The sequence below is a fragment of the Lampetra planeri genome, chromosome 20 (assembly GCF_965212315.1).
Source record: "Lampetra planeri chromosome 20, kcLamPlan1.2.h2, whole genome shotgun sequence".
Taxonomy (NCBI): Eukaryota; Metazoa; Chordata; class Hyperoartia; order Petromyzontiformes; family Petromyzontidae; genus Lampetra; species Lampetra planeri.
Genome location: NC_136126.1, coordinates 9,818,063 through 9,838,297, shown reverse-complemented (window position 1 = coordinate 9,838,297; position 20,235 = coordinate 9,818,063). Strand labels below are relative to the sequence as shown.

Below are 20,235 nucleotides of genomic sequence, written 5' to 3'. Positions count from 1 at the left end.
CTACTTTAGGTGGTACCAATTTTTGGTCTGGACCATGGATTACCGCTCTGGTCCGGGTCTGATCCAGACCGGGGCACAATATGGTGGCGCACACTGGCAATTCGGGGCATTAAATGTAGGGCTTGTGAATCATGTCGAGATCATTACATGCCTCATGCATGTGACCTCCCGCAGAGCCATGAGGTGGCCTTTGAAAAGCAGTACAGCAAGTAGGACGTGGATGAGCCAACATGGGTTTTCGATTGTCATCCCCTTTCGTGCCTGCGGGTGTTCCTCGGGCTGTCCAGTTTCCCCTTGCATGCATGGACGCACTCGACGATGAATTACCCAAGCATCCCAATGCTGTGCCCTGCTCGCTAGAAGAAAAAAAGCCTTGAGACTCAGCGAGGCTTTCCTGGATAAAGGCCATGGACCGTATTTCCATTGTTAAAATCGATTATCATAATTGTTCCGATTAAGTGGGCACGGCCGTTGACGCCACCCTGCCCGCCGCGGCGCGCGTGTGCCGTTAGGAGAGGGCTTCACGGTGCTGCCCAGCGGAGGGCTGCAGATCGCCCGGGCGGCGGTGGAGGACGGAGGCACCTACATGTGTGTGGCCCAGAACCCAGCCGGCACCGCCCTGGGCAAGGTGAAGCTCCGCGTGCAAGGTGAGAGAGAGAGAAAGGGCGCGCGTGGCACGGGGTGGCCTCGTGCCACCACCACCACCAAACGTCGGAGTCTCCCGCTGATCCTCGCCCGCCTCTCCCCCCCCCCCCGATGATAGCAATTGGCTACACAGTCTGGCGTTCACGCCGTTCTTACAGCGCAAGGCTGATTGTGATAGGTGCTGCGTTTCACAAACGAGCCATCCTCTGCCGTGATTGCAGTGTTGATGTCTCCAGATTAACAAACTTGCGAGTCGTGGTCGGGACTCGGCAACTTCCGCTGTGAAGCAGAGGGATAGCCTGTATATTTGGAGTTTGCGCGTTCACCCTGTGATCGCGTGGTTTTTTTCTCCGGGTCCTCTTGTTTTTCTCTCTACATTTAGAATCAACATCGCCACGTGTTTAGAGTATTATTTGGCTGCTGTAAATTTCCACACAACAAGCCACCTCGTTGACCTATCATTTGTGACCAAGTCGCTTCTGAACAAGAGCTACATAGCCAAGTGGCGCATTACCTGGCAAAATAAAAACCGTTAAAATAGTTACGTGGCAGGTTAACGACGTCAGCCATCACTGCCCCCCCTCTCGCAGTGCCGCCCTCCATCCTGCCCCACGCTGCCGAGCTGGTGGTGATGGCCGACCGGACGGTCACGCTGCCCTGCAACGCCGAGGGCTCTCCGAGCCCGGTCATCTCCTGGCTCAAGGACGGGCGGCCTTTGGGAGTCGAGGCCCCTTCGTCTGCCGCTGGTGCCGGCGGGGAGGGCGGCGCGGCCGTGCGGAGGCGCGTGCTCGCCTCGGGCGCGCTGCAGATAGCCTTCGCGCGTCGCAGCGACGCCGCCCGCTACACCTGCACAGCCGCCAACGCGGCTGGCTCGACGAGCTCCCACACGAAGCTCGTGGTGCACGGTGAGACGCAGCTCTCGCCGTGCGTCCCCCTGTGGCGCGTGACTGCACACACCTGTGCACGCTAGTCTATACCTGTACACGCTTGCACACGCCTGCACATTGCTGTACAAACCTATACACACGTGTGTTCATGCCTCTACACGTCTACACATGGCTGCACAAACCTGTACACACGTGTGCTCATGCCTGTACAAACCTACACATTGCTGTACAAACCTGAACACACGTGTGCTCATGCCTGTACAAGCCTACACATGCCTGCACAAACCTGTACACACGTGTGCTCATGCCTGCACACACCTGTACATTCTTTGGTTCTTTTCGGTTAAGTCACGTCTAAAAATAAAATAATAAATTAAAATAAAATAACATATTGCGACGTTTCGATTGCAACACAAGCAATCATCATCAGGCATAAAAGAAATAGCAACAAAAATCTAACTAGAAAAAACTATAGACAGACATACAAGCAGACAGACATCACAACGGCACACAGAGAGAGGAGCAAGCTGACAATGTACAGGTGTAAATTAACACCTGTACATGCCTGCACAAACCTGTACATGCCTGCGTGGGGAGCGGTAGTCCAGCGGTTAGCGCGCTGCGCAACGAACCCAGTAGCCTGAGCTCGATTCCCGCTTACGGACAACACCAGGGACGATTATCTGAACCGGTCCTGGGCCTCCACTTGGTAAGCCCAAATCAGAACCTGGTGCGGTGTGTAAACATCGCCACTGGGGAGAAAAAGACGACCGAGCGCGGTGCTGGCCACCCACCCCCTCGTGTGCCACAGTGCCGGCCTTCATAGGGGCTACTCGCCCCTATGAAGGGGGGGGGGGTAGGACCACCGCGTGCGTCCACCAATGGGCTGTGCTTCACACGCCGGTTGCCACTGACTTGCCACGTCCCTCCTCGCCCCGCCCCGGTCGATGCAGTGCCCCCGAGTGTCCGTGAGGGCGCGGCCCAGCTCACCGTGCTGGAGCACGGGAGGCTGGAGCTGACGTGCGCCGTGGACGGCCTCCCCGAGCCCACGGTGTCGTGGGAGAGGGAGGGCCGAGCGCTGCATGATACGCCCGGAAAGTACGCGCTGCTGCAGGGAGGCACGCTCGCTCTGGAGAAGGCGACGGTGGGTGTGCATATGCGCGTGTTGTGTGTGCGTGTTGTGTGTGCGCGTGCGCGCGTTGTGTGTGTGTGGGAGGAACCTGGTGACCCGAGTTCGATTCCCGCTCGCGGCCAACACCAGTGACGATTATTTGAACCGGTCCTGGCCCACCCCTAGGTCGACTCAGCCTCAAATGAGTACCCGGTGCGATGTGTAAACATCGCCACTGGGGAGACAAAGGCGGCTAAGCGTGGTGTTGGCCACCCACCCCCTCGTGTGCCGTGCTCGCTAACAGCACTTGCCCCAACAGTCTGTTACAGGCTATACTGGAGATCTTTGTCGACTAATAAACAATGCAAACGAAACAGTAAAAATGTAACCAAATAAAAAGGGGGGTGGTGAATTGTTACTCCCCGAATGCACATATAACATATCGAAGGGGCACGTGAATTTTCTCCTTTAACCTGCAAAGCCGATGTACTGTACATGTACACACATGTACAGTACATTAAAAGAACAACACTTCCATTCAATTGCTTATAATTGTACGATACAAACTCGACATGAATGCTCTTGGTCCAGCGCCCCTGCAGCTCGGCAGTGCCCGTCTTGAAGAGGTATTTGTCCTAACCGCTACTTTCACTTCATTATCACTAATTTGCTCTGACGAAGTAAGGTCATTGCCTGAAATGTCACCGATTATACTTTTTTCTTTACTTCTAAGGAGGTGCTTATTAACTTACGTCCTGAGGCCTTGTGATTTCGAGACTGAAAACTCATTTCTTGATAACTATTTTTCGTGTTTATTTTTTTTATCCTTCACCCGACACCTCCGATTAGCACGGTTGGCTACGTACAGTGCGAAAGAAGTTTAACGTACATACAGACATACATTGCGCACCACTGCCAACGCGAGCGTCGCCAAGCAATCCGTTTGTCCATGACCGCGATCGCTTCACCGTACTCGTGCGTACCCCCCCCTGCCCCCCCCACCTCTAGCCGGCGGACGCGGGCGACTACACGTGCGTGGCGGTGAATGCGGTGGGCAGGGACTCGCGCGCGATGCTCGTGAGCGTGCACGTGCCGCCCGCGTTCACCGAGCTGCCCGGCGACGTCTCGCTCAACAAGGGCGAGCGCCTCGTGCTGGGCTGCACCGCCACAGGCATCCCCACCCCCAGCATCACGTGGTCCTTCAACAACAACATCCTGCCGGGTAGATGGCCCGCTCAGCCGGCGCTGCCAACGCGTTCCGCCGCCGCGTTCCGCCGCGGTTCCCCCCTCTCTCTGCTGGCCACTTGCGTAGGCCATCAGCCACTCGGCTGGGCAATGAGACTCCTGTGATGGGGCGATGAGACCACTTTGAGAGCAGTAAGGCACTTCAGTAGGGACTGAGGTACTTCAGTAGGGACTGAGGTACTTCAGTAGGCAACGAGCCAGTTCAGTAGGCGATGCGCCACTTCAAAAAGCAAAAATACAAATTCGATAGGCTATACTGTAATCATATCAAACCAGTGGAATGCAGTGCAGGAAAGTGTAGACTGATTTTGCCTGTCTGTTCTGCATGGGATCGAGCGTTACCCCCTCGCATGCGTGGGTTTTCTCCGAGTGCTCCAGTTTCCTCGCACATGCATAAATAGCATTCACTAATTGGCTGGAAACATCTCAATACCTTACCTGTCGACTACTTATCAGTGCCTACCTTGTTACAGACCAATTCAGACCTTATTGGTCACCCCGTGCCCCCTATAAATCTCAACATCCTACAAAGTCCCATCACAAGGGAGACACACAAAATAAATAGACAACAAAACATGTGTTGCCCGTATTGAAATGGCTGTACGCCATAGGGACCTGAAAACTCAATTTCCCTGTACAAGAATACGGCTAAACCGTATGAGTTGACAGGGATGCAATACACAGAGATCTGCGGAGCAGCTGTTGGCACCAGCTCACCGCCTGGCAGCCTTCCAGCTTGCCTGTGGTTCCACAGCCATTGTGAGATGCATGTTGCATGAATGACGATGCTGTATCGAATTAAAATATGCGTTTAGAGTATTTGAAACGTTTCGTTTAGAGTGATTTGGCTGCTATAAATTTCCACGTGATAAGCCACTTCGATGAGCTATCATTTGCGGCCAGGTCACTTCTGAAAATGAGCTATATAGCTCGTTGTGCCTTACCTGGTAAAATAAAAAATTATTTCGTTGACCCATCAGATATTTAGATCTGTATTTATGCCACAAACCCAGAATATACGCAGGGTGTGGCTCGTCACCCTGACCTCTGTGCCACCTGACCAGCTCGCCTCGTTGCGCGTTCTTCTCTCTCCGCCATCTCCTCTCCCTCGGGACTCAGTGACGCCCTCGAGCGCGAGCGGGCGCAGCGAGCTGGTGGTCGACGGCGTCTCCAAGTCAGATGGCGGCACGTACACCTGCACGGCCACGAGCGCCGTGGGCTCCGTGAGGGCGCTGGGCTCCGTCTACGTCAAAGGTGCGACCGGTCACGATGCACCGTTGACACTCGAAAACACCTCCAGTGACGCACAGCGGTGCCACCTCATCGCGACGTGGACATTTAACTCTTTCCCGTTCCGATTCCATGACGCACGTGTACGTTATCGGAACGGAACCGGAAGAAAAACTAAAATATAAAAACTTCATCGGTATCGAGGCTCCCAAAAGGCCATGACGGGAGGGCATGTGGCACAGTTTGGTGCCAGCTATAATAGAGTGCGGTCGTGTCACTACAATTCTCTGCGGTGAGTACAATGTCTTTAAAAACATTGCCACGATGGCCTCTCTAAATAAAATGAAGGCTGAACCGCTTGTGTGTTCTGAGATTCGCCGGTGAACGGGACCCACAATGAAACTTGCAGACATCCATAATGGAAAAGGGTTAAGATGAGGGTTGAAGCGGTAAAACTCGAGATATTTACTGTTCGTGGGTTTTTTAGCATTTGGGTGTTGTTCCACGCAAAGGGGCCCGCGTTCTGCTGGCAAGCGTGGTCACCATAAGTGTATAGCCGGGCCCGCGTAACGACAACGTCATCACCGTTAACTCCATTCTAGCGTGCGACTCTTTTATCATTTAGACGGATGGTGGTGGCTATGCTGCTGCACGTAGCCTCTAATCCAGCACTGTGGAGGTAGTAGCGAGGGTTGGTCGATGGCACAAATGTCGTGAAACTCCCTTCCCATTTGGCGTCAAGGAGGGAGTGTACCTCTGGAACGTCATAAGACGGCAGCAGAGCAGAAATGTGCACTCCACCTGTTCCGTCTGTATGGGATAGTGTGTCTCCCCCTTGCACGCCTGGGTTATCTCCAGGTGCTCCACTTTCCTCCTACGTGTAAACACTCATTGATTGGCTGATAACACCTTCATGTATAGAGGACCGCAGAGCTTGGGCAGTTGCTGTCACCGACTCATCACGTGACTGTCGTCCTGCTTTTCCGTGGGTTTTCGCGCTTCCGAGTCGTTCTCTCTGCACGAGAGTGAGTGCAGACTGTGTGCGTCCCTCGTTGAAATTATTATCTTCGCCACTCTCAATCCACCCGCATCACTTCTCATCCGTCAGCATCCCTCCCAATCAACCTGAATTACTTCTCACACACCGGCCCCACTCCCCAGCCACCTACACAACTCCTCATCCACCCAAATCATTGCCCATCCACTGAATCCCTCTCAATCTGCTTGCACCTCTTCTAATCAACGTGCATTGCACCTCGAATGGTCTGTAGAAAGCAGTGCACCCAGTTGGTTATTCATCTCTCTCTCTATGTGGAGTTCAGTACGTGTCGTCCCTCCCTGGTGGGGCACGCCGCCTTCCGCGCGTGGACCTGTTTAAGCAGGAATTGTTTTTTACTTCAGAAGCGGGATCCTTCTGAAGGATGCCTCGATTCTCGGGGAGTCTCTCCTAGCTGAACAAAATGGACTTTCATTCCGGGACACGGTTGCATTCGTGCGAACGTATATAGCCAGTCGTCCATGATAGGGAACGGTCAGTTCGCTCTCATTGAACGGCATAAAATACGGTCACATTACCCACGTGACCCACACCGCATGGGGGTGGGGTGGGGGCTCTCATCCAGCAGTGGATTGACAAAAGCGCTGAGCATAAACTATCCGGGTGGCTTGGTTCTTAGAGCGTTTGGATCGCAGTTGGACAGTTGTGAGTTTAAATCCCGGTCAGGGGATGATTTCGCCGACAATAGGTGAATTACTGGCAGTCTTGATCCTGTGGCAAGACTGATCCCCACCATGGGAACGTGGGAAGTCCATCATCACTATCTCAGGGTCGCGATCGGTGGAAACCGAGCGCCATCACCACCCATCGTTTGAGCAGAGACACAGTAACATCACTTCGACGGGGCACGCGCTCTCATCCGTTGACCCGTGCGCAGAGCCTCCCATCTTCGACGGGGACGTGATCACCAATCGCATCGAACCCCTGGGCGGTAACGCGATCCTGAACTGCGAGGTGCGGGGAGACCCAGCGCCGGTCATCCGCTGGAACAAGCAGGGCGTGCCCGTCACAGTGGGCAACCGCGTGCGCCAGCTCAGCAACGGCTCGCTCGCCATCTACGGCACGGTGGTGAGTGAGCGAGCGACCCCCGGGGTCCCGGCGCGGTACTAAACTATAAAATAAACTATTTTGTTATTTTATTTTGACCCAACGAGTAGGCGTAAGAAAAGGTTGCGCATATGAAGAAGACAACCTGATGCAGGCAGTGATGAGAAGGGAACTGGCACTATTTGGACGCATTGTGTAGTAGGAGGGACAACAACAGGGAAATAAAAATTGCGTTGTTGTTGTTCGGCAAAATGGAACGAACCATAAAGAGAGGAAGACCAAGCAGAGAATGGCTGGACGACATAACAGATCGGTGCCAGGAATATTTGCACTACTTGAGCATATTGGCATAAGACAAAGAGGAAAGTGGAAACAAATGAAAAAATGCCCAGTGGACACCTACAAAGCTCTCTCCCCATGGATTGTGATGATGATGATAGGTCAACAAAGTGGCTTACCGCATGGAAATGTATAGCAGCCAAATACTCTAAACGTCTGATGTGGATTCTAAATGTGGAAGGAAAAAACCGGAGGACCCAGAGATAAATGCACGCGACCACAGGGAGAATATGCAAAAACCAAATATACAGGATTCAGGGTCGGGATCAAACCCCCGACCACCTGCATACCAAGCGAGTGATTTAATATTTCGCTACAGTGGGGCCTAGTGTTTTAAATGAGAACACAACCCCCAATAATTTAAGTCGGAGCTATTTTTTTTATTACCAAACTATATTGATACAGAATGGTGCAGTGGTTAAAACTGCTTCTGTAAATAAATGGTGAATTCCACTCTGACATTGCAGCTTCTTGGCTCTCGAATCGAATTGTGCACGATGGATATATGGGTACGTGTTTGTGTGTGTATGTACGTATGTTTGTCTCTGTATGTAAGTAGTGGAGAGCGGTAGTGTAGCTATTAGCGCGCTGCGCTACGAACCCAGCGACCCGAATTCGATTTACCTAGGTCGACCCAGCCTCAAATGAGGACCTGGTGTGATGTGTAGTAAACATGCAGAGACAAAGAGGGCCCCCCCTTTGGTGCTGGCCACCCACCCCCTCGTGCGCCGTGCCGGCCTTCGTAGGTGCTCGCAAACCGCACTTGGCCCAGCATGCTGAGAAGCCTATAACACCGGGGTACCACTGTATGTATATATGTTTGTGTGTGTCTCCTTGTGTCCATGCACAGAACGAGGATGCTGGCGACTACAAATGCGTGGCGACCAACGACGCCGGAGTCGTGCAGAGAATGGTCACCCTGACGCTGCAGAGTGAGAGGCGATGACACCGACACCGTCGCGCTCGCGGCGGCAATCGCACCGCGGACGCTCGGAACGACTCCTCATGCGCGTGACGGAGAGGCTGTTCGTAGCATTTTTCGGGTCTTTTGCTGATTGTGCTCGTCCTCAGCTGTCAAAATTGTGACAAAAACCGTACTTGAGATGAGCTCTGGCGTTGGTCACAATTAGTCGGCCTAAGCTGGTGGTATAAATGACAGGAGGCTGATAGCACAAGCAGAATTTTATTGTAATAACAATGAAAACCAGCAATAAATTACATTCCCGTGTGGTTCAGAGGTTATAGCTCTGAGCCTGCTCAGATGCTGGGTTTTAATTCGGGCAGCCACTCTTGGGTTCTCAAGTGTAGCGAGTTGATGGTTTAAGCCCAGTAACCAATGAATGCACACACAATATACCACCATATTAAATGTTGGTTTTGGCTAAACTGCAGTTCTAAAACCGTGCCCATCGCTTCGCATGAGTAAAGTGAGTTCTCCCGTTCCCGGACAACCCGGTGATCGGCATGAATTGCTCTCCTATGTGATTTCGCATCGTGCACCCTGTATTGTTTACTGAACCACCTGTAATCAAGAGAGCTTATTAGGTCATCGGATTCCTCCAGATTAAAATAAGGATTCTGACTCTGAAAAGCCAGATTTGCTCGGGCACGACGTCCGACGTTTCGCTCCGCGCGCTGCGAGCTGCTTCAAATGAACTGGAAAACGCCGGGGAGCTTTACAGCACGGCCAGGAAAAAATTGCCGCCGCGGGATCGCCACTCGTCTCATCTTCTCCCTCTCTTTCCCCTGCCCCCGCGCGCTCGCGCAGGAGCTCCCACCTTCTCGGTGGAGCCGACGGACACCGTGGTAGACGCGGGCAGCGTGGCGGCGCTGCGCTGCTCGGCCGACGGAGAGCCCCCCCCAGCGGTCGAGTGGACGCGGCGCGGGGGTCGGCCGCTGCGCCTCGACGGGCGCGTGACGGTGGCGCCCGACGGGTCCCTGCGCCTGGCGCCGGCGCGCAAGGATGACACGGACGAGTACGAGTGCGTGGCGCGCAACCTCATGGGCTCCGCGCTCGTGCGCGCAACTCTCACCGTGCAAGGTCGGGTGTGAAAGTTCGCGCTCGAACGCGCACTCCTTCTACTACTTCACACTCTTCTACTTCTCCGCACGCCACCATAAAAAGCAATATGCTGTGCCAGGATGGCTCTGAGATCGTTCTGGACTGTGTGTACGTGCGTATGTTGAACTTCTTTCGCACCGTACCTAGCCAACTGTTACTAATCGGAGGTGCGGAGGAACTGAACAGAAGTTCTAGAGAAATGAGTTTTCAATCTAGATGATTTAAAAGCGCATTGCTCCAGTGACTTCCTAATATTTGAAGGAAGAGCGTTCCAGACGGCCGCAGAGGCGCATCTGAACGCGCGCGATTCAGTGATTGGTGCTGGGCTGGGCCCTGGGCAGGCTGCGAATTTCCTCCTTGTTGGTTCTGGCCCGTCTCTATCTGGGCTGGATCTGGAATGAAGCTGGGTAGGCTTGCCAGATGTCTATGGGCTAGATTGGAGCTGGCTGCAAGCTGAGTCTGAGCTGTTTACAAGCTTGCCATGAAGATTATTAATCTATAAGATCACCCTAGCAGAGCCGTCATTAGCAGGACAAAACAATGGATGTGAAAGACATTTATTTTGCATCCATGATACGTTTATCTATTTCTATATTCTAAAAAGCAATCATGTGAATCAACTTTACACATCGTAAAAAAGCCCTTTGCTCTTCCAACATACGTGCGCCCTACAGTGCCACTTTATTTTCCTTCGTGTTAAATTTAAAGTAAAAATCCGCAGATCGTAAAAAAAAAGTTGAAGTCCAATTCGACGTTTTTTGCAAACGCCCACGCCAGCTGACGGGAGGGGGGCGACCGCGTGCCGTGGCTCCTGTGTCTGCACCGTGCAGTTCACGGCGGCTTCTCCGAGTGGCTCGAGTGGGGCCCCTGCAGCACATCGTGCGGCCAGGGCCTGCAGGAGAGGGTGCGCGTCTGCAACAGCCCCATCCCGGCCAACGGGGGGCGGCCGTGCGCCGGCCCCGCCTCCGACAGCCGCCCCTGTGCCAGCCGACCCTGCCCAGGTATGCACCGCTCACCCCCACCGCTCGCCTCCCATCGCTCGGCCAGACCGCTCACCCCACCACTCACTCCACTGCTCACTCCACCGCTCACATCACCGCTCACCCCCACGGCTCGCCTCCCACCCCTCGTGTCACCACTCACCGCATCGCTCACCCTATCTATCACCTCGCCACTCATCTCATTGTTCACATCACCGCTCACCCCACCGTTCATCTCACCGCTCACTTAACCACTCACCCCACCGCTCACATCACGGTCACTTCTACCCCTCCACTCCTCCCACCGCAGTGGACGGCGGCTGGTCGGACTGGAGCCCCTGGGAGGAGTGCTCGCGCTCCTGCGGCCAGGGGAACCGCACGCGCACGCGCACATGCGGCAACCCGCCGGCCCAGCACGGCGGCCGGGCCTGCGAGGGCCGCCCCCTCGAGCGCATCCTGTGCAACGCGCGGCCTTGCCCCGGTGCGTGGCGCTCATGTCGGTTTTCAGAATCAGAATCTTTATTAATCCTGGAGAAATCTGATGAGCTATGACGCTCTTTTTCACAGATGTCCAGTAAATTACTATGCCTTAAAAAAAACAATCATCAATCAATTTGTCTTTATTTTACGTGCCAAAATCACCCTCAATAAAATAAGCAATAGTGCACATTACAGCAGAATAGGAATGGTAAAGGGGGCACGGAGCAACAGGAATAAAGACAGAGACCCGTCACAAAGGTGGCTCTGTATCTACGTGTGAATTTCTTTCTTACTGTAAGTAGCCAACCGTGCTAATCGTAGGTCTATGTGGCATCAATGCTTACGTGTGACAAGAATCTACGATGTATATACATAGCACTCACAACATCTGCGGAGCACGGTAATACGTCTCCTGAAGGCATGACTTGTCTCTTGACGTGTGGCTTGCGAGTCCGTGGCTTGTGGTGATGGCCTCATTGCCTATAGCTCATCAACGCATGCCTCGTGAGTCCTTGACTCGCGATCACCGGTGTTAGAACGTGGCCCATGATCTCGTAGCTATTGCGTGTGTGACTTGTCATCGTTTGACTCATGAACATATGACTCATGAACATGTGACTCGCGATCTTGTGGCTTTTGAACGCGTGACTCACGTGGCTCGTGACCCTGTGATTAATGAACTTGTGACTCATGGACATGTGACTCGCGATCTTGTGGCTCATGAACGCATGACCCCTGACCCGTGAACCTGTGACTCATGACTATGTGACTCATGACTATGTGACTCATGACTATGTGACCCGTGGTCGCATGGCCCTCGACTGCTTTTGCAGTGGCTGGGAACTGGGGAGCCTGGCAGCCATGGGGCGTGTGCAGCGCCGCGTGCGGCGAGGGCTCCCAGACGCGCCTGCGGCTCTGCAACGAGCCCCCTCCGGCATACGACGGGCCCAGCTGCCCGGGCGCTGACACCCAGACGCAGGTCTGCAGTGCCCGCAAGTGTCCAGGTGAGGCCGTGGCAAGCTGTGCGTGTGTGTCTGTGGGAGCGGTGGTGTAGCGGTTAGCGCACTGCACACCAGTGACGATTATCTGAACCGGTTCTCCCCTAGATTGACTCAGCCTCAAATGAGTTCCTGGTGCAGTGTGCTATAAACATCGGCTGGGTATGGTGTTGGCCACCCACTCCCTTCGTGTGCCGTGCCGGCCTTCATAGGTGCTCGCTCACAGCACTTGCTCCTACAGTCTGTTAAGGCTATAGGGGGGATCTTTGTATCCTTTTGTGCGTGCCTGTGTGTGCATGTGTGTGGCAGTAGTGCAGCTAGCGGCTAGCTCTGCTGTGCTAGGAACCCAGCGACTCAAGCTCGATTCCCGCTCACGGCCACAAACACGAATGATGATTATCTGAACCGGTTCTGGGCCTTCCCTAGGTCAACTCAGCCTCAGATGAGTGGTGGATGTGTAAACATTGCCACTGGGGGACATAATCTTGAGTCGTGATTGGGAGCAATTGGAGAGATGAGAGTGCGGCTGAGGAGTCTGTCAGAAGCATCTTGGACGTGTGGCGTTTGGAGATGTGGGATTTGGGGGGGGGTCAGGGGAGGCCATAGAGCAGATAGTTTCAGGATTCGAGTCCCGATTGCGAGGAAGGCTCGGGCGAGAATCTCAGCAGCGCGTGCGTCCGGGCAACTGCGCGTCCACCGCTCACAACACGCGTGCGTGCGTTCCCCCCCGCCCCTCGCGCGGCGTGTGCAGTCGACGGGAAGTGGTCCGTGTGGAGCGGCTGGGGCCCGTGCTCGGTGTCGTGCGGGGGCGGCTCCCGCCAGCGCTCGCGCTCCTGCTCCGAGCCGCCGCCCCAACACGGCGGTCACTCGTGCGAGGGCAGCGACATCCACGTCGACTTCTGCAACAGCGAGCCCTGCCCCGGTGTGTTTAGCCGACGCGATGACGGCGATGACGACAATGACCGTGATGACGCAATGACGGCGATGACGGCGATGATGACGATGGTGATGACGCGATGACGGCGATGACGCAATGACGGCAATGACGCGATGACGGCAATAATGATGATGACGCGATGACGGTGATGACGTGATGATGGCAATGACGCGATGACGACGATGACGGTGATGATGGCGATGATGCGATGACGTGACGACATGAGGACGGCGACGAGGCAATAATGGCGACGACGCTTCGAGGCGATGATGGCGTTTTTCAGTTAACATGAGCTCAAGAATCGGACGATCAATTGATTAAAGGACGTTTGTTATTCTATTTACAACTTAAAGTATCACAGCCCTGTGGTGGAATGTGCAGACAGATAGCATCTAGTCCACTATTATTATTGCCAAAAATGGCACATGGCCCAGCCATTGTGTGCACAAGTGGCGCTTGCAATTTTGTGGAAACCCGAGAAGGCTGATTCTGCATGCAGCCTGTCTATGCGCGTTAGAGTCACGGTCATTCGCGTCCGCCACATATTGTGCACGCATGATAAATTGCATTATTATCATTATTGAAGGTGCATCTGATGAATTAATATCTTTTATTATACACGGTCGAGAGTGTACACAGCCATCGCGGCTAAGGAGCAACTGAAGCTAGTCAATTCTAACCAACGACTCGGCGAATCGTCACATCCCATCCTGAGCACCTGTGCCAAATTGTCCCAGATTTACCACCGCGCGATCTCTCCTCCCTCTTCTCTTCCCCCGCCGGGGTAGTTCACGGCAACTGGGCCCCGTGGAGCGGCTGGGGCCCGTGCAGCCGCTCGTGCAACGGAGGCCAGGCGCGACGCCACCGCACGTGCGACAACCCGAGGCCCGCCAGCGGGGGCCGCGCGTGCGTGGGCTCCGACTCGCAGATGCAGCAGTGCCACGGCGAGCCGTGCGCCGGTACGGGCAACGCTCTTAACCCTTTATCCGCTGGCACACCCGAGCCGTGCCAGCCCCATGCAAGTCGCGGTACGGCTGGTTTTCCAACTGGCTGTCATTTGTAAATCGTGCCTGGCTACGACCGAGAAATAGTTAACGTATTAATAGCAGCAATGCCACGACTCGCAGGGAAATGGGGAAATGACCCGTGCTCTCACGGCAGTTGGGGATGTCACGGTGGCTTCTTCAACAGTCAGGTGAGGGGGGCGGCCTCGCCCGATTTCCGCGTTCACCTGAGCGAAAACCCCATACGTTCATGTTGAATTCCGAATCATAAATCTCTGAATCTTTATTAATCCTGGGGAAAATCCGATGAGCTGTGAAACTCTTTTTCACAGATAGATTTTTTTTCACAGATGGATAGCTCGGTAGATTCCATCATGAACAGTCTCCGGCCACCGGTGTGGAGGAGTATATTGGCACGGTATAAAATATGTCTTTCTCAACGTGACAATCCTGTCAGGTGGTGGAGGGTTAATGACAACAGTTTTGTCATAAAACTACCACTTGGTGCCACATCCTGGCTCACCAGGCGAAGGCAGTACAGCAAATGGACTCATTGCAATCTGTTTCCATCTTTACGGGGATCGAGTGTTGCTTCTTGCGCCCGTGGGTTTTCTCCGGGCACTCCGGTTTCCTCCCACACGTATAAACACTCATTATTAATTGGCTGAAAATGTCTTGAAATTTTAAAAAAACAATAGCAGGACACTCCTTAAAAAGAGTTCTACAACTCAGTGTGGTTTTCCTGGATAAATAAGTAAATTAATTATACTGGTAGGAACGAAGTGGACCAGCCTACAATAGATTATATCGTCTGTCCGTTTGTCCGTCCGTCCGTCCGTGTAGCAACATCGCCCCCTACTGCAAACACTTGGCATGACCCTACAAAAACCTTTAGACTCTGTGAGGCTTTCCTGGCTAAACAAGTGTAACATTCCCTTATAATTCCCTCAGATAGCTTTTAATTAAAACATTTAAATTAATTAGGCTTTCCTGGCTAAACACGTGTAACATTCCCTTATAATTCCCTGAGATAGCTTTTAATTAAAACTTTGAAATTAAATAAAAAAACTCACAGCGCCCTAAAGCCTACAGCTAGGCCTAAAGCCTCGAACTAGGCCTCAAAGTCTCCCTTCGTATCGTACCCCCGCGTGTGTGCAAGGGAGTTAATGTTTAACAATGTTACATTCCCTGATGCTTTTAAATATAAACATTTAAATTTAAAGCTTTTACATAAATAATAAAAATATTTAAATTAAAAATTAACTCACGGCGGCCTAAAGCCTACAGCTAGGCCTCAAGCCTCGAACAACGCCTCAAACTCTCCCTTCGTATCGTTCCCCCGCGTGTGTGCAAGGGAGTTAATGTTTAACAATGTTACATTCCCTGATGCTTTTAAATAGAAACATTTAAATTTAAAGCTTTTACATAAATAATAAAAACAGGTAAATTAAAAATTAACTCACGGCGCCCTAAAGCCTACAGCTAGGCCTAAAGCCTAGACCTAGGCCTCAAACTCTCCCTTCGTATCGTACCCCCGCGTGTGTGAAAGGGAGTTAATGTTTAACAATGTTACATTCCCTGATGTTTTTTAATAGAAACATTTACATTTAAAGCTTTTACATTAAAAACAACTCCCTACCCCCTCCTCGTCGGCGGCTCTCCAGCCTAGAGCCAGGCCTGGGAATCTCTCCCCCGCTAGGGGTGTATTGGGCGGGGCTACAGCGGTAGGGGGCGGGGCTACGCGGGGCTGGGCGGGGCAACGCTGGCAGGGGGCGTGGGCACGAGGTGGAGGGCGGGGCTACGCGGGGTTGGGGCGGGGTTACGGCGGTAAGGGGCGGGGCAATGAGCTGGGGGCGGGGACACCGAGATGGGGCGGGACCACGGATGGCCGGGGCGGGGTTACGTGGGTGGAGGGCGGGGCCACGGGGCATCCACTTATTGGCGGCCATTTTTTGCCATTTCATTTTATTATAGCCATTCAATTGTTCGTTCCTACCAGCCCACCCCGCAGGGTCCTGTTCAGCAAAGTGGCCTAACCCTAAAAGAATATTAATTATTTTATTGCCTTATAGCTGCGCTGACCACCCAACTAGCACCAAGTAGTAGGAGAGAAAATATCACTTCAAAATGACTGGCTGTAATTTAATAAAATAAGCAAATAAATGTATACTCCCCTCTTTTGTAATTTTCCGAGCTAGATATCACCGACTGAAGGCAGCTGTGGCCACCTCGATAATTTTGTCGCCCATTTAAATCCATAGCACCTGAAGCCTCCTTGCAAGAGCAGAGGAGGGGCCTGCCAACGCCACGCCTTAGGCCCGTGCACGTGTTCGCGGATTTTTCGACCGGTGACGTCGACGTTTTCCGCTCCGCAGTGGACGGGAGCTGGGGGCCCTGGCAAGCGTGGGCCCCCTGCTCAGCATCGTGCGGCGGCGGCGAGCAGGAGCGCGTGCGGCGCTGCGACAGCCCGGCGCCGACCCACGGAGGGAGGGCCTGCCAGGGCGATGGTAGCCAGGTGGCCAAGTGCAACAGCCAGCCGTGCCCCGGTGAGTGAGTGAGCGAGCGAGCGAGTGGCATCGGCGTCAGTAATGATAATAATAATGTACTTATGTATGTTGAACTTCTTTTGCACCGTATGTAGCCAACCGTGAAACACGGGGGTGCGGAGGAAGGACAACGAACTCAACTCAAAATAATTATCGCAATTTGACTTTTCTGCGGCACCCTCCGGCGCGCCGGAACCGTCTCATCTCAACACATTTGAAAGGGCACCCCTCTCAACCCCTCTAATCAGGTCACACCGGGCGACGTCGTTAGGGCGCCACGGTGGCGAGATGTTAACTATCTCGCCTGGTATACAGGAGGTCATGGGTTCGATCCCTACCCAGACAATGCCTGTATATCTGGAGTTTGCATGTACTCCCCGTGGTCACGTGGATTTTTCTCCCGGTCCTCCAGTTTTTCCCTTCACATTTAGAAACGTGCGTTTAGAGTATTTGGCTGCTGCTATAAATTTCCACACAATAGGCCGCTTGATTGGGATATCATTTGTGGCCAGGTTACTACTGAAAAAGAGCTACATAGCTCAGTGGGCCTTACCTGGTAAGAAAAATTATAGTTTAAGAGTGTAGTTATTCATAATGCGTTTTTTTTGGGTTAGATCGCGTAAATATATAATTGTGTCGTTAAAACCCGCCACCACCCGACACAGCCAATTATTAAGGTTTGTCGCATAAACAGAACATGCCAATTCGTTACTAGTCCAGCACAACAGTGTGTTGGAGAGCAAAGCCACAACATTTACAATCTGAGGACGACGTTTCGCCAGTAATTCCAACTAGCTTCATCAGGCGACAACCAAATTTGTGGAGAAATCCTCCTGTTTCGTGTCGAGTGGTGGCGGGTTTAACGACACATTTATATATTTACGCGATCTAACCCAAAAAAAACTGTATTATAGATGTTATTGGTTGCGAAAGTCTACGAGTTTAGTTAATAACACCTTCCATCTAAAACACGCTGTGTCCACCGCAACGCGTCCCCCAATCTGCCCGTCGTCGCGAACCATGGACCGTGACCGTCGGGTCTCCACTACCCCACGCCTGCCACCTGGAATTCCGTCCCCCACCCACACACACATGCACACACGTGCACACACGCAGTAGCTCGGAGTCGCTTCCCACGTTCGACACGTGCCGCGAGACGACTTCGAAGTGACTCTGAGCTGCCCGATGATGAATTGATCGTTGATATGTTACAAATACGTTTCCACAGGCGGCCCGCAGCGCGCGCGCGGCTCCGTGGTGGGCACCCTCAACGACGTGGAGCTGGGCATGGCGCTGATGCACGTGAACGTGAGCGACGGCGGGCAGGGCGTGCGCGTCATCGACGGCCACATCGGCAACGTCCCGCGGGCCGTCGGTACGCCACCAACGACTACGGCTCGCGGTGCACGCACTGCACACGCACGCGTGTGTAACGACAGCAACGGTGACGTTTGGCCATCGCGGCGGTAGGGCGGCGTGCTGCCGTTGGCGCAGCAGTTCGAACGATCGGTGAGCTTCGTAAATCCCCCAGGCTCTGGCACCGCTCGACGTAAATCGCTAATGTCATAATTAGTCGATCGGCAGGTCGCGCGTGGCGGAGTAAAGTCCGGGCGCTCCCACTTCTTCCGTGATGTTTGGCCAGCTTGGAAGAACGGACCGAATTTCATTCTTGGAGTGACCTTTCTGCCAGCAATGGCGTGGGAAAGTAGTTGCAGGGCTGCACCTTTACCCGTGGAAAGAGACGAGCTTCTTGATTGTGAGCGAGTGTGGGTCAGTGCCAGTGGCACATGGTGGGAGCAATTAACCGTGGTGAAAAGGGGGGAGGGCCCTCTCCAGTTTCCTCACACTTCATAGCCGGGCACCTGGGCCACTCTGGACCGTGGGCCCTGGTGCAGTTCCACCGCCTGCACACTCGATAGCTACTCCAGTGCTTCCAATAACCTGCTATTGGAGGGTTATAGTAAAAAATAAATGGCATTATACCAACGCAATCTCACCGAAAAGAAACTTAATTATGAATCACAGACCTATGATTTTGGGTTCGGCAATTTTTTGCAGTTCGTAACCATCGGTAGAAATTCCACATTCCCATGGCTTGGGCTATCCTTTACACAGCACAACCAACATTGACTTTCCACAAATTGCTACTTTATCGATCCCAGAGTGTCGAAGGACTTGTGTGGGATTCGAACTTCTGATGTTCATGATGCGAATCGAGCGCTGCAACCGTAGCGATGCCGCAGCAGGAGCAGCGGCGGCGGCGGCAGCGATGACTCCCGTCTGCGTTCTCGCCGCCAGGGCCGGCCATGCGCAAGCTCGTGTCCATCCTGTCCCCCGTGTACTGGGCGACGGCGCGCGAGGTGGGCGGCGCCGTCAACGGCTACACGCTCACCAACGGGCTCTTCCGCCGGGAGACGCAGGTCGAGTTCGCCACGGGTGAGGCTTGGCCGCCGGTGATGGATGCGTTCCCCCCCCCCCCGCCACCCCCCCCCCCCCTCCCGTGCCTGCCTGCCGCGTTTACGATGCCCAGGGCCACGCTGCGACGCGGTGGTCTCATTCGTGGTGCCTCTGCTGCCCCTGCTGCCCCTGCTGCCCCTGCGTTGACTGTTAGCGCTTCTCCTGACCCTGCCGTTCAATTCTGGCCCTAGTCCCTGTCCTAAACGCTCAGGTCTTCTTCCACTGCTACCTTTGGCTTTTAACCCTTCTGCTGCCCCTGCTCTTTTGACTTTTGATTCTCCTCCTGGGCCTGTAATTAACTCTAGCAGCCAGTAGCCGGATGCATATAATGCCTTAAGTGCATTACACTCTTAATTCGTATTACAATAATTGACCAGTCAGGGAAATTTTCAATTTCGGCCAAAGGATTACGCATTCGGGAAGCATTTGAAACTCATCTCCACGGTAATCTCCCCATTCGATGATGTGACATCGGCACATTTTCAACAAAAAAATCAAATGTCAAAGATCCATCTCTCCCGCCACCCTTGCCCTGACAATTGACAGGTCTGTGGCCCACCCTTGTCCTGGCTCTCGAACCCTTTTGCCCCCCTGGCTGCAAACGCCGCCGGTGTCGCTGTTGTCAATGTCGTCGCTCTCATCGCTGGCGTCGAAGTCGTCACTGTCGTCACCGTCGTCACTGTCGTCGTGACTGTCGTCACTGTCGTCACCATCACCACCGTCACCACCGTCACCACCATCACCACCGTCACCACCGTCACCACTGTCACCACCGTCACCACCATCACCACCGTCACCACCGTCACCACTGTCATCACCATCACCACCGTCACCACCGTCACCACTATCACCACTGTCGCCACTGTCGTCATCACTGTCGTCACTGTCGTCCCTGCCGTCGCCACTATCATCGCTCTCATCACTGTCGTCGCGCATCGCAGGCGAGGTGGTGAAGATGTCGCACGTGGCGCGCGGCGTCGACTCGGAGGGCGTGCTGCTGCTCGACGTGGTGCTCAGCGGCTACCTGCCGTCCGTCACCGCCTCCGCCGACGTTGCCCTCAAGGTGACCGGCGCTCATGTCCTTGTCGCTCAGCCGCTTCGGTCCAACGTTTAACAGGATCAACATTTGTACGCACGTGTGTACAAATGTTGATCGTGCGTATGCACGATTGTTGTGCGTGCGTACGCACAGTTGTTATGCGTGCGTACG

At 53.7% G+C, this 20,235-nt stretch overlaps 1 protein-coding gene across 1 annotated transcript in view; it reads left to right on the top strand.

The window, feature by feature from the left end:
* The window catches only part of LOC144724423 (hemicentin-1-like), a 262,312-nt gene that overhangs the window by 218,402 nt on the left and 23,675 nt on the right, over positions 1-20,235 (top strand). The window contains exons 82-98 of the mRNA XM_078603538.1: positions 513-647; positions 1,236-1,550; positions 2,486-2,676; positions 3,652-3,865; positions 5,008-5,142; positions 7,053-7,243; positions 8,412-8,493; positions 9,330-9,602; positions 10,454-10,624; positions 10,914-11,084; positions 11,917-12,087; positions 12,833-13,003; positions 13,807-13,977; positions 16,398-16,568; positions 17,797-17,943; positions 18,867-19,004; positions 19,967-20,088. Coding sequence (XP_078459664.1) covers positions 513-647; positions 1,236-1,550; positions 2,486-2,676; positions 3,652-3,865; positions 5,008-5,142; positions 7,053-7,243; positions 8,412-8,493; positions 9,330-9,602; positions 10,454-10,624; positions 10,914-11,084; positions 11,917-12,087; positions 12,833-13,003; positions 13,807-13,977; positions 16,398-16,568; positions 17,797-17,943; positions 18,867-19,004; positions 19,967-20,088 — 2,969 coding nt within the window. The remainder of the gene's footprint in view (positions 1-512; positions 648-1,235; positions 1,551-2,485; positions 2,677-3,651; positions 3,866-5,007; positions 5,143-7,052; positions 7,244-8,411; positions 8,494-9,329; positions 9,603-10,453; positions 10,625-10,913; positions 11,085-11,916; positions 12,088-12,832; positions 13,004-13,806; positions 13,978-16,397; positions 16,569-17,796; positions 17,944-18,866; positions 19,005-19,966; positions 20,089-20,235) is intronic.